Source organism: Pongo abelii, chromosome X, assembly GCF_028885655.2.
Source record: "Pongo abelii isolate AG06213 chromosome X, NHGRI_mPonAbe1-v2.0_pri, whole genome shotgun sequence".
Lineage (NCBI taxonomy): Eukaryota > Metazoa > Chordata > Mammalia > Primates > Hominidae > Pongo > Pongo abelii.
The window spans coordinates 122,506,563-122,521,198 of record NC_072008.2 but is presented as its reverse complement, the minus strand read 5'-3'; the positions used below and the strand labels follow the sequence as shown (position 1 = coordinate 122,521,198).

Genomic DNA, 14,636 nt, shown 5'->3' with positions numbered 1-14,636 from the left:
ACAGAGTACAATAAGATACAAATAGAAACAACAAAAATTAAACAGTGGGGTACAAAGATAGTGTTTAATTTTCACTATTTTTTTTAGCTTGTATGTTTATTTATGCTAAAAGTGTTGTTATCCCCTTAAATTAATGGGTTACAAGATAGAATTTACAAGCCTTGTGGTAACTTTAAACCAACAAAATACAACAAATATTAAAAAAATAAAAAGCAAGAAACTAAATTGTATCATCAGAGTAAATCACCTTCCCTGAAGGAAGACAGGAAGAAAACAAGAAGAAAGAGAAGACCACAAAACAACCAGAAAACAAATAACAAAATGGAAGAAGTAAGTCCTTTCACACCAATAATAACATTGAATGTAAATGGACTAAGCTCTCCAATCAAAAGACGCAGAGTGGCTGAATGGATGAAAAAAAGAAAAAACAAGACCATCTTAATCTGTTGCCTACAAGAAACACATGTTACCTATAAAAACACATATAGAATAAAAATAAAAAGACGAGAAATGTTATTCCAAGCAAACGGAAACCAAAAAGAGCAGGAGTAGCTATACTTTTCTCATACAAAATAGATTTCAAGACAAAAATTGTAAGAAGACACAAAGAATGTCACTATATGGTGATAAAGGTGCCAATGCAGCAGAAGATATAACAATTTTAAATATACACACACCCAATACTGGAGGATCCAGTTATATAAAGCAAACATTGTTAGAGCTAAAGAGAGAGATAGGACTCTCTACACTAATAGCTAGAGACTTCAACACCCCACTTTCAGCATTAGACAGATTTTCCAGACAGAAAATCAACAAAGAAACATTGGACTTAATCCGCATTATAGAGCAAATGGATCTGATAGTTATTTGCAGAAAATTTTATCCAGGAATTATAGAATAGATATTATTTTCCTCAGCACATGAATCGTTCTCAGGGATATTTATGTTAGGTCACAAAACAAGTCTTAAAACATTCAAAACACTGATATAATATCAAGCATCCTCTCTGACTACAGTAGAATACAACTAGAAATTGATAATGAGGAAGTTTGAAAACTATACAAATACATGGAAATTAAGCAATATACTCTTGAATTACCAGTGGGTAAATGAAAAATTAAGAAAGAAATTGAAAACAATTCTTGAAACAAATGATGATAGAAACACAATATACCAAAACCTATGAGATGGAGCAAAACCAGTACTAGGAGAGAAGCTTATAGCTATAAGTGTGTCCATGAGAAAAAAGGAAACACTTCAAATAAACAATCTAACAATGCATTTTAAAGAACTAGAGAAGCAAGAGCAAATGAAACTGAAAATTAATAGAAGAAAAGAAATAATGATCAGAGTAGAAGCAAATGAAATTGAAATGAAGAAAATAATACAAATGATCAATGTTACTGAAAGTTATTTTCTTTTTTTGAAAAGTTAAACAAAGTAGACAAACCTTTAGCCACACTAAAAAAAGAGAGAGAAGATCCAAATGAATAAAATCAGACATCCAAAAGGAGACATTACAACTGATGCTGCAGAAATTCAAAAAATCTTCAGCAGCTACTATGAGCAACTATATGCAATAAATTGGAATTTCTATGGAAAATGGACAAACTCTTAGATACATACAACTTACCATGATGGAACAAGGGAGAAATCCAAAACCTGAAGAGACAAATAACAAGTAATGAGTTCCAAGCTAAAAAAAAAAAAAAAAAAGAAAAAAAGAAAAAAAAAAAAGCCAGTAAAGAAAAGCCTGAGACTCAATGGCTTTCCTACTGAATTCTACAAAGTATTTAAAGAAGAACTAATGCCAATCCTACTCAAACTATTCCAAAAAATAGAGGAAGAGAAAAATCTTCCAAATTTATTCTATGTGGCCAGTATTACCCTGATACGAAAACCAGACAAAGACAAAAAAAGAAAACTACAGTCTAATACCTCAGATAAATATTGATGCAAACATCTTAAACAAGATACTAACATATCAAATTCAACCACACATTTAAAGGAACGTTCATCATGACCAAGTAGGATTTATTACTGGGATGCAAGGATGGTTCAACGTACACAAATCAATCAATGTGATAGATCAATAAAATGAAGAATAAAAGCCATACAATTATATCAATGGATGCTGAAAAGGAATTTTATAAAATTCAACATTTCTTTTTGATAAAAACTGTCAAAAATCTAGTTATAGGAGGAACATACCTCAACATAATAAAAGCCATATATGGCATAACCACAGCTAGCATCATACAGGATGGAGAAAAAGTGAAATCCTTTTTTCTAAGGTCTGGAACACAGCAAGGATGCCCACTTTCACCACTGCTATTCAACATAGTATTGGAAATCTTAGCTAGAGCAATCAAACAGGAGAAGGAAATAAATGGCATAGAAATTAGAATGGAAGAAGTAAAAGTATTCTTGTTTGCAGGTGATATAATTTTATATTTAGAAAAACCCAGAGACTACAAAAAACTATTAGAACTGATAAACAAATTCACTATGGTTGCAGGATACAAAATCAACATAAAAAATTAGTAGCATTTCAACATGCCAACAATGAACAATGTGAAAAATAAATTTTAAAGAGTCATTTCATTTTCAATAGCCACAAAATATAATTAAATACCTATGATTTAATTTAAGCAAAGTACATAAAATATCCCCGTAATAAAAACTATAAAACACTCATAAAAGAAATTGAAGAGGACACCGTAAAAATGGAAATTCTTTGTTCATAGATTGGAAGAATCAATATTGTTAAAATGTCCATACTACCCAAAGCAATATACAGATTCAATGTAATCCTTATCTAAATACCAATGTCATTCTTCATGGAAATGGAAAGAAAACAGTCCTGAAATTTATATAGAACCACAAGAGATTCAGAATTGCTAAAGCTATTCTAAACAACAACAAAAACTCGAGGAATTGCATTACCTCACTTTAAATTATACTACAGAGCTATAGTAACCAAAACAGCATGTTACTGGTATAAAAACAGACACATAGACCAATGAAACAGAACAGAGAAGCTGAAAGAAATCCACACAGCTACAGTCAACCTATTTTTGAGAAAGATGCCAAAAACACACACTGAGGAAAAGACAGTCTTTTCAATAAATGGTTCTGGGAAAACTGGATATCCATATGCAGGAGAAGAAAACTAGACCCTTATCTCTCACCAGATACAAAAATCAAATCAAAATGGATTAAAGACTTAAATCTAAGACCTCACACTATGAAGCTGCTACAAAATTTGGGGAAAGCCTCCAGGACATTGTTCTAGGCAAAAGTTTATTGAGCACAGAAAACAGAAGTAGACCTGAACAAATGGAATCACCTCAAGCTAAACAGCTTGTGTAAAGCAAAGGAAACAATCAACAAAGTCAACCCACAGAATGGAAGAAAATATTTCTGAACTATCTATCTGACGAGGGATTAACAACCAAAACATATAAAGAGCTCAAACAACTTTATAGGAATAAATCCAATAATACAATAAAAAAAGAGCAGAGGATTTGAATAGCCATTTCTCAGAAGAAGACATACCAGTGGTAAATAGGCATATGGAAAGGAGCTCAACGTCATTGATCATCAGAGAAATGTAAATCAAAACTATAATAAAATATCATCTCACCTCAGTTAAAATGGCTTATATCCAAAGACAGGCAATAACAAATTCTGGCAAGAATGTGGAGAAAAGGGAAACACTGTACACTGTTAGATGGAATGGTGATTAGTGCAACCACTTTTGACTTTCCTCACAAAAATGAAAAGAGAGCTAGCATATACTCCAACAATCCCAGTGCTGGGCATATACTCAAAAGAAGTCAGTATATAAAAGAGATGTCTGCACTCCCATGTTTGTTGCAAATAGGCAGGATTTGGAAGCGACCTAAGTGTTTTTCAACAGTTGAATTGATAAAGAAAATGTGGTACAGATACACAATGGAGTACTATTTAGCCATAAAAAAGAATGCGATCCTGTCATTTGCAACAACATGGATGGAACTGGAGATCATTATGTTTAAGCAAAATAAGTGAGGAAGAAAAAGACAAATATTGTATGTTGTCAATTATTTGTGGGGTCTAAAAGTCAAAACAATTGAATTTATAAACATAGAGTGTAGGAGGAAGGTTACCAGAGGCTGGGAATGGAAGCGAGCAAGGTGGTGGTAGAAAACTGAGGATGGTTAATAGGTACAAAAAAAATAGAATGAATAAAAGATGCCTAATATTTAGTAGCAAAACAGGATAACTATCATCAATAATAATTTAATTATAATTTTTTAAAAATAAATAATAACTAAATAGATGACTAAAAGACTATAATTGGATTGTTGGTAATACAAAAGATAAATGCTTGGAAAGATGGATACCTCATCTTCCATGATGCAATTAGCACACCTTGCATGGCTATATCAAAACATCTCACCTATCTCATAAATATATATACCCAGCATGTACCCACAAAAATTTAAAATTAAAGAATGTTTTACAAAAAGGACAAGGCAAGAGTGTCAGCTCTCACTACTGGTTCTGAGCATTGTATGGGAAGTCCTAGATAGCACAATAAGACAAGAAAAAAATAAAGAGTATACACATTGGATAGGAAGAAATAAACTGTCTTTATTCACAGAGGACATGATCATCTATGTAGAATATCTCAAACAACTCCCAAAATAAACCCTTCTAGAACTAATAAGAAACTACAGTAGGGTTGCAGGATATAAGGTTAATATATGAAAGTCAACTGCTTTCTATATACCAGCATTGAGCAATTGAAATTTGAAATTTAAAAAATTATATTAGGAATACATAATTATAAATTATATAATATATAAATTATTATATTATATATAAATTATATTACATTAGGAATAAAAAACAGTTGTAAATCTTAAAAAAATACCAGATATATATGTAAAGTTAATTATACACCTTGAATGAAACAAGTAAACCTAAATAGATATTTTATGTTCATAGCTAGAAAGAGTCAATAGTCAATATTGTCAAAATGTAAGTTCTTCTCAGATTGATAGATTCAGAGAAATCCCAACAAAAATCTCAGAACATTAATTTGTGGACATCAATAAATTGATTATTAAGTTTGTATGAGGAGGTAAAAGACATAGAATAGACACCAGTATTATTGAATGAAAATCACAATGTTGGAGGACTGACGCTACCCTTCTTCAAAACTTACTATACAGTTACAGTAATCAAGACAGTGTGATATTGGCAAGAAGAGTAGACAGATAAGTCTGGCACTGTCATGGCAGTGCATGTCTGTAGTGCCAGTTATTTCAGAAGCTCAGTGGGGAGTATTTCTTGAGCCCAGAAGTTTAAGTCCAGCCTTGGCAACATAGCAAGATCTCATCTCAATAACATGGATAGACAAATAGATCAATGAAACAGAATACAGAGACCAGAAACAGACCAAGATAAATATAGTTGACTGATCTTTGACAAAGGAACAAGGTCGATAAAATGGAGCAAACATAGTCTTTCAATTAATGGTGCTGAAATAACTGGGCATCCATGTGCACAAAATAAATCCACAGACAGACCTTAAAACCTTCATAAAAATGAGCTCAGAATGAATCACAGATCTAAATGTAAAACGGAAAAATATATAACTCATAGCAGATAAGAGAAAATCTGGATGACCTTGGGTTTGGTGATGACAATTTAGATGCAACACCAAAGGCACAGTCCATGAAAAAGGGGATAAAGTGGATTTCATTCAAATTAAAATTTTCTCCTCTATGAAAGACACAGTCAGGGCAATAAAAAGATAAGCCAAAGATAGGAGAAATATTTTCAAACATTATCTGATAATGGACTGCTATCTAAAATATACTAAGAACTATTAAAACTCAATCATAAGAAAACAAAAAGCCTAATTTTTAAATGAGACAAAAACCTTAACTTACACCTCACCAAAGAAATACACAGATGGCAAAGAAGCATACAAAAATATGCCCAGAATCAGATATCACCTGAGAAATTCAAATTAAAGCAAGAATGACATATCACTATACAACTATTAGGATTGCCAAAATCCAGAGCACTGACACCAAATGTCGACAAGAATGTAGAAGCAACAGGAACTCTCACTTAGTGCTGGTGGAAAGCAAAATGTTATAGTCACTTTGGAAGACGGTTGTTTCATACAAAACTAAATCTACCTTTACCATATAATGTCATATTCCTTGATATTTACTCAAAAGAGTTAAAAACTTATGTCCACACACAAACTTGCACATGAATGGTTATAGCAGCTTTTTTCATAATTGCCAATACTTGGAAGCAAGCAAGATGTCTTTGAGTAGGTTAATAGATAAACTCTTGTATATCCAGACACCGGAATATTTTGCAGGACTAAAAAGAAATGAGCTATGAATCCATGTAAAGTCATGGAGGATACCTACCTGCATATTACTAAGTAAAACGAGCCATTCAGAAAATGCTATACATTGTATGATTCCAACTATATAACATTCTGGAAAAGGCAAAACTATGGATACAGTAATATGATCAGTGATTTACAGGAGTTGAGGTCAGGTAGGTATAAATAGGTGGAGTACAACAGGATTTTTAGTGAATCCACTTTGTACAATATTATAAGGGAGGATACATATAAATTTGCCAAACCCATAGAATGTAAAACACTCAAGTGAATCCTAATGAATACTATGGATTCTGTGTTATAAAGAGTTATTATTTTAGGTTCATCAGTTGTGACAAATTTACCATTCTGGTCATGAGATGTTGAATATCCGGGAGGCAATGCATCTGTGAGGGCTGGAGGCATATGGTAAATATCTGTACTTTCTGTTCAATTTTTTTTATGAGTCTGAAGCTTCTCTAAAATTGTGTATTTTTAAATGACAGCAAACTGAAGGGAACAGAATATTTAAAAAATTATACACCATGACCAACTAGGATTTATTCCTGGAAAGAGAGGATAGTTTAATGTATAAAAATCAATCAGCATAATACATCACATTAACAGAATAAAAAGGAAATAAGCACATGATCATCTCAATTGATGCAGAAAAATATTTGACAAAATTCAACAGCCTTCAAGATAAAAACACTCAACAAACTAAAAATTGAAATTTCTCAATGGTAAAAGGCTGAAAGCTTTTCTTCTAAGTCATGGAACAGGGCAATGATACCCTCTTTTGCCACTTCTACTTAACCTGGTATTCAAAGTCCTAACCAGAGCGATTAAAAAAATAAACGAAAGGTCTCCAAATAGAAAAGGAAGAAGTAAAATGATCTTTGTTTGCAAATAACGTAGTCTTATATTTAGTAAGCCCTAAACATTACACACAAACACACATACACACACACACATACACATCAACATACACACACAATTAGAACTAATAAGAAGATTCAGCAAAGTTGTAGGATGTAAAATCCACGCTCAAAAATTACTTGCATTTCTGTCCACTAACAATGAAATCTGAAAAGAAAATTTGGAAAACAAGTCCATTTTCAGTAGTCTCAAAAAGAGTAAAACACAGAAATGAACTTAATGAAGGAGGCAAAATACTTGTACACTAAAAACGACAAAATGCTGCTGAAATAATTTAAAGAAGATACAAATAAATAAAAATATATACTGTAATATTGGAGTGAAAGGCTTAATAATCTCAAAGTGTCAATATTACCCAAAGGGATCTACAGAGTCAATGCAAACCCTGTGGAAACATCCCAAAGACGTTTTTTGCAGAAATATCAAAATCCATCCTAAAATTTATTTGGAAACACAAGAGAAATCAAGTTGCCAAAACTATCCTGAGAAATAAGAATAAAGTTAGAGGACTCACATTTGTTGATTTCAAAACTTACCAAACACTATGGTAGTCAAAACATTTGCTACTAACATAAAGACACACATGAAGTGATGGAACAGAACAGAGATCAAAGAAATAAACCCTTGAATACGTGGTCAATTGATTTTCATCAAGGGTACCCAGACTATTCAATGAGGAATAATTAGTCTTTTCCATAAATGGTGCTGGGAAAACTGGATCTCCACAGGCTAAATAATAAAGTTGGACCCTTTACACTATATACAAAAATTAACTCAAAAGGCATCAAGAAACTAAACTTACGGGGTAAGACTAAAATACTCTTAGGGGAAACATTTAAGAAAAGCTTCATGATTTTAGATTTGGCAGTGATTTCCTGGATATGACAACAAAATTACAGATGACAAAAGAAAAAATAGGTAAAGTGGACTTCATTTAAATTATAAGCTTTTGTGCATTAAGGGACACTATTAAAAGAGTGAAAAAGCAACACACAGGAACAAAGAAAATACTTACAAGTCATATATCTAATAAGAGATTGGTATCCAGAATATATAAAGAACTTCTACAACTCAACCACAGAAAACAAACTAACAAATTAAAAACCGGGCAGAGGACTTGAGTAGAGGTTTCTTCAAAGAAGATATAAGCACATGACATGACACTGAACATCCATCACTAATCATAAATACAAATCAAAGTCACAATGAAAGACCCTTCATAAACATTAGGATGGCTACTATATAAACAAAAGCAAGAAAATAGAAAATAGCATGTGTTGAGGAGGATAAGGAGATATTCGAAACCTTGTGCACTGTTTGTGGAAATATAAAATGGTATAGCTGCTGTGGAAAACACTATGAAGTTCCTGAAAAAACTAAAAATAGAATTACCGTATTATCCAGCAATTCCACTTCTGGGTATATACCCAAAGAAATTAAAAGCAGGATCTTGAAGATACATTTGTACATCCATGTTCAAAGCAGCATTATTTATAATACTAAAACATGAAAACAACACAAGAGTTTATCAACAGAAGAATGGATGAGCCAAACATGGTATACACATGCAGTGGAATATTATTCAGCCTACCCTTCATGAAAGAAAGGAAATTGTGACACATGCTACAATATGGATGAACTTTGAGTATATTATGCTCATTGAAATAAGCCATTCATAACAGGACAAATATTGCATAATTCAACTTGTATGAGGTATCCAATGTAGTCAAATTAATAAAGACAGAAAATAGAATGGTGGTTGCCAACAAGTAGGGAAAGAGGAAAATGGGAAGTTAATGTTTCATAAATATACAGTTTCAGTTGGGGAAGATGAAGAAGCTCTGGCAATGGATTATTGTGATGGTTGCACAACCATGTGAATGTACCTATTACCACAAAACTGTACACTTAAAATTGATTCAAATGTTAAATTCTATGTTATATATATATATATATGTTACAATTAAAAATAAAATGAAAAAAATCAATGATTAGCAACAGTACTTTAATGTGTTTAATGAGAATATTTTCCAAGATCTCTGAAGTTTTCACTTAAATACCAGTAGGATCAAAATTCACAATCCTATTGTTAGAGATAAGGTTAATGGCTTCCCTAAATTTTATTCAATGAAACAGGAAATTTAGATGTCAGGAAGCCCACAATCACATACTAATAGAAGTGTTATTGCCCAGCCATTAAATATTAAAATCTTTCAAGGCTCCATTCAAACTTCTCTTCATTTGTACTCCCTACACTGACATGAAGAAATTTCTTTTATATCTAGAGTTTCAATTATCATTTACATGCAGATGACTCACAGATTTATGTCTTCACTTATCTCCATGGGAACATTTATTTCATGCCTCAAAGTCACCTTAAACTTGATGTGTCCAAGACTAAATTAACAATCAGCAACTCCACACTTGGTCATTTTCTATCCATCCCATTGAGTAAGCCATAAAGCCAGGTACTTCACTCCCCTTTAGATCCCATATCCTATTATGAGCTCCCACACCACTATGTACTCCTTGCTATCATTTATCTCAGCACTTTCACATGCATTTCTGTATTTGATTAATATCTGTCTCTTACACCAGAGTGCACATTCCAGGTGGACGAAGACTTTATTTTTGCTGCTAATCAGATTCCTAAAATACAACACAGTGTCTAGTATGTAAGTGTTTAATAAATATTAATTGAATCAATAAAATGTTAAGCTTTGTACTCATAGCTAGGAAATGGTGTGATATAAAAAAATTAAAAATATAATTCCTCCCCTTCCCATCTATATGAAGATGAGGTTTGTGTACCTAGCAGAGTTACTGCGTTGCAGTTGGACGCTCACCTTGAGATTACGGTGACTATTGTTTTTAAATTCTGGGTCTTAGGTTAGTGTCATAGTGAATCGAGAAAAGTTCCCTTGTCTCCATCACAGTGTGTGATGGAGGTGTGGCTGGCTTCTTCAGTGTCTCGCTGCACAAAACCCCTAGGCAGACCAGGCAGAAGGGCAGGTTGTGGGGCTCGACTTCATGGCAGCCTCTAGGGGTTAATGTTTACAGCTCCTGAGGCTGCAGAGAGCGTGTGTTACCATATCCTCTTTTAGTTTTGGTGTCTATAGGTGGCTTGTGTTAAACAGCTCAATTAGACCTTCTGCCTTATTGCAAGGACAGAGAGTTTCCTATATTCAGAGTTCTTGACTTAGGGTACCAGAAAAATTGGATCCCACATGGGCTTGGAGAACGAGCGCAAGGTTTTATTGAGTGGAAGTAGTTTTTGGCAAACGGTGGAGCCATAAGGGAGATGGAGTGGAAAGGTGGTTTTCCCCTGAAGTTGGGCCACTGAGCGGCTGGGGTCCCCTCCAATCACCCCGAACAAACTCTGCATCTTTCCACCAGTCAGGGGCCTGCCAGCTTGCCCGTGCCTATCAGTGTGCTCTCACCCCTCGACATCCTCTCAACGTCCAGACTCGTGTGTTCTGCTGGTATATTCCTCTGGACATCCAGCCACGTGTGTCTGTGCCTGCTAGGGTCTCCAGTTTTTTATAGGCACAGCATGGGGACATGGCAGTCCAGGGTTGTCTTTGCAAATGCAACATTTGGGCAGGAAAACAGAAATGCCTGTTCTCACCTAGGTCTGTGGGCACAGGCCCGGGGTGGGGAGCCCTAGCCAGGGACCTTGCCCTTCCCTTTCCAGCACTTCTCTGTCCCACTCCTGTATCTATAGCCTACATTTAACTGAATTTCTTGAACATTTCTAACTTGTCTAGTGCAATGATTCCTGTATGTGTTACCTCCCATCAATACAAATCCAACTACACTGTTCAATTCTTTCGTTGGAGAGTATTAAATGCCTGATGCTCACAAATCAGGGTGGAGGTGGAGATAATGTGAATAAGGATGGGAATGGGGGAGTTTATCTCAGAGCTCAAACTCCATGGATCCAAGTCCTGCTTTTGCTAAATAGTTTCAGATGAGTTTAAAACCTGCATCTGTTTCTACATTTGCAAAATTAGACACAGTAGTAAAAATACCTTGGCTCTAGAGAACCGACCACCACATGTTCTCACTTATAAGTGTGAGCTGAATGATGAGAACACATGGACACACGGCAGCGGGTAACAAAACACACTGTGGCCTGTGGGGGGCGGGGGTGGGATGGGTGGAAAGGGAGAGCATCAGGAAGAACAGCTTAATGGGTGCTAGGCTTAATATCTGGGTGATGAGTTGATCTGTGCAGGAAACAACCATGGCACACGTTTACCTATGTAACAAACCTGCACATCCTGCACATGTATCCCAGAACTTAAAATAAAAGTTAAGAAATAAAAAATAAAATAAAAATAAATGTCATGGTAGAAACGTGAAATTAAAAAAAAAAAAAAAGATACCTTTAGTGCAAATTTGTTGTGAGGCTTATATGTGAAAATGTCCCCAAAATTATTTCTTAAACTGTATAATGACACAAATGTACGTAATTATTCCAATGTGACTAGTGTTGGAGTAAATTCTAAAATAGCAATGTGAGTGTGGAGTAGGCAGTTTCTGGCAAAGATAATTTGTGGGTAACTACTTTTTACAGTGCGTTTCTGTCTTGTTTTTGAAGTGAATAAAGGAGTGGTTGCAGCAAAGACATATTTTTTTTTTTTAAAGCAGGAGCAGTTTTAAAATACTCTATTTAACCAATCCATTTGGAGGCTATACTTCCACCACGTTTCAGCTTCCCAGAAATCCCAAACTTCCTCACTGTCTTTCACTCTCCTCTCTAAGGACCTGACACTAACCAGGTAGGCGGTTACTAAGTGCCGCCTGGTTTCCGGCAGGGCCGGTTTTTACATCATCTTATTGTGGCGCAGCACCTCCGCGTGCGTGCCCAACTGTGAGGTCTTGCGCCCTCAGCAGTATATAAAGCGGGACAACCCAGAGCATCCCAGTTACACCAGGCGGTGCAAGACACGTGGCATCCTGGCCTGAAGTTTCCCAAATCAGGCTGACTAGGGGCCTACTGCTTCCCAACTACCAGCTGAGGGTGTCCGTCCCGAGAAGGGAGAAGAGGCCCAAGAGGAGCCATGAACATCTTTTTACTCCTAGCGAGCGGCATTCTGTGTGCCTTGATTGTCTTCTGGAAATATCGCTTTCAGGTAACGGTGAATGTAAGGGAGATTTGAATTAAATGAAGCTAGATAAGTATATGGACTGGGGAGTGTGTATGTAAGAGAGTAAAATACAGTAAAATGAGAGGTAAGGGGAGATCATCTCATTCCTCTTTCGCTCAAAGGAGCCCCAGACTTTTACCCCCTCACTCCCGCAATTCCTGTATTCTGACCAGTGATTGGACAGTTATGGTCTTTTCTAAAAAGCCCCAAGTCCCTAAGTAATATGGTCAGCTTTTCACTCATTGGAGAGCAAAGTGCAGTTGTCAGTGCCCATTCCCCACCACCATCTCCCCACTTTAAGAATCTTACCTTCTCTCTTTCTTCTCTTGCTTCTCCTCCCCAACGTGTCTGTTTCCTAATCTCGCCATCTTTATTTTAAGGGTGCTTTCTGGGCATTCACAAATAATTCGAATGCAAATGTGGATTTTCTGGTGTTAAAGTCACAAGTGAAGTGCTTTTAGATAAGAGTCAAAGACAGGGTTCATATGTTTACCTACTGCGCTGCTCAGGAAATGTAAGGAAAGGATATGGAACTTTGGCACTAACGGGTATTTTCATATTTTTTTTTTCTCAGTCTGGTTTTGGAAGAATATATTTTTGAATTAATGTAGTAATTCAATACATTTTTAATCTCTACATATTAGGGGAAATCAGTTTATTTTGGTAACCAAGATTAAACAAGTTGTTTTCGGTAGTTTGGAAATTGCTTAATTTGATAAACTACAGATGTATAATTCCCTTCCTTTACAGGGAAACACTGGCAAAATGTCATCAATTTCAACTGCTTTTGCACTACTAAGACGCTCTTCTGGGTTAATTAGCAGCAATACAGACAACGATCTTTCATTCAACAACCTCTCTCGGGATATTTTAAGTAATTTCTCACACTCGAAAGACATGCAAAAGCGACTATTGGTAAACCTAAAGAGGGTGGAATACAAAATTGCTGAACTGGAATATATTCTTGTTAGCAAGGGTTTGAGAGGTGTGTCAGGTCACCAGAAATTCACCTCAAAAGCGTACAGGATGTAATGCCAGTGGTGGAAATCATTAAAGACACTTTGAGTAGATTCATTTGATTGTGTGTTTATACTAAATGAATTATTTTTTAAGAGGGAGGGGATGACAAGTCAGATAAAAAAATCCAGATACTTATCGAGTTTCTTACGTATACTTTAGGTAATTGATTACATGTTGCTAAAATATATTTACTGGGGAAGGAATGTAAGCACAATAGAAAAAAAACAGTTCAAAAGTTTATTTTTAAAAAATAAATAAGCTACATTAAACAATATAGTTGAGACATAGTGATTTTTATTTCATTTAACTGTGAAAAACAGTTTTCACTAATGGTTTACAATGCAATACCATAAATTGTCTCCATAAATTACTTTGCATTAAAGTAAGTAGGATTTGATGGAACTGTTTCCCCTTGTGTAGAATGCTGTTTCTTGCCACTGTTGAATCTGGGTAATAATAATAAAAACTATTATTGAGCACCCTACAATATGCCAAGCACTATGTTAAGATTTGTGCTTTACACATTTGTGAAGATAGTGACAAAAACTTTTAACTACTCTTTGTGGTCAGCTTTTGAAAAAGATTTCTTTCCTTTCACACTTCTCCCAATTAGATATTCTTTCATTTAAAATCAGCCAGGCACAGTGGCTCATGCCTGTAATCCCAGCACTTTGGGAGGCCGATGCGGGCAGATCGTGAGGTCAGGAGATCGAGACCATCCTGGCTAACATGGTGAAACCCCATCTCTACTAAAAATACAAAAAATTAGCGGAGCATGGTGGCACGTGCCTGTAGTCCCAGCTCCTCGGGAGGCTGAGGCAGAAGAATCATTTGAACCCGGGGGGCGGAGGTTGCAGTGAGCCGAGATCATGCCACCGCACTCCAGCCTGAGGGGCAGAGCAAGACTCCTTCTCAAAAATAAATAAATAAAAATAAATAAAATGAAATTTAAAAAATAAAATAAAATGCCCAAATCTTCCCTGAGTTGCAAAAGTCACCTATAAAAAATTGGACACCTTAAATAGCACCAAAATGTAGTGGTAGAATGCATGTAATATAATGTGGATTAAAATTAAGGAAATGTATTTCTAACCTCTAGCCATCTGTTTTCAAATATTATTTTA

The 14,636-nt window shown here is 35.1% G+C and overlaps 1 protein-coding gene across 1 annotated transcript; it reads left to right on the top strand.

The window, feature by feature from the left end:
* Positions 1–12,229: 12,229 nt before the first annotated feature.
* LOC100455884 (kita-kyushu lung cancer antigen 1 homolog) lies at positions 12,230–13,562 on the top strand. The gene is made up of 2 exons (XM_002832029.3): positions 12,230–12,477; positions 13,243–13,562. Exons 1-2 carry the CDS (start codon positions 12,406–12,408, stop codon positions 13,522–13,524), a joined length of 354 nt encoding a protein of 117 aa, XP_002832075.1. The 5' UTR covers positions 12,230–12,405; the 3' UTR covers positions 13,525–13,562.
* The last annotated feature ends 1,074 nt before the right edge of the window (positions 13,563–14,636 follow it).

Coding starts and splice junctions, on each gene's coding strand:
- LOC100455884 (XM_002832029.3), top strand. CDS start 12,406: ATGAACATCTTTTTACTCCTAGCGAGCGGCATTCTGTGTGCCTTGATT. Junction 12,478..13,242: donor TCTGGAAATATCGCTTTCAG/GTAACGGTGAAT, acceptor CTTCCTTTACAG/GGAAACACTGGCAAAATGTC.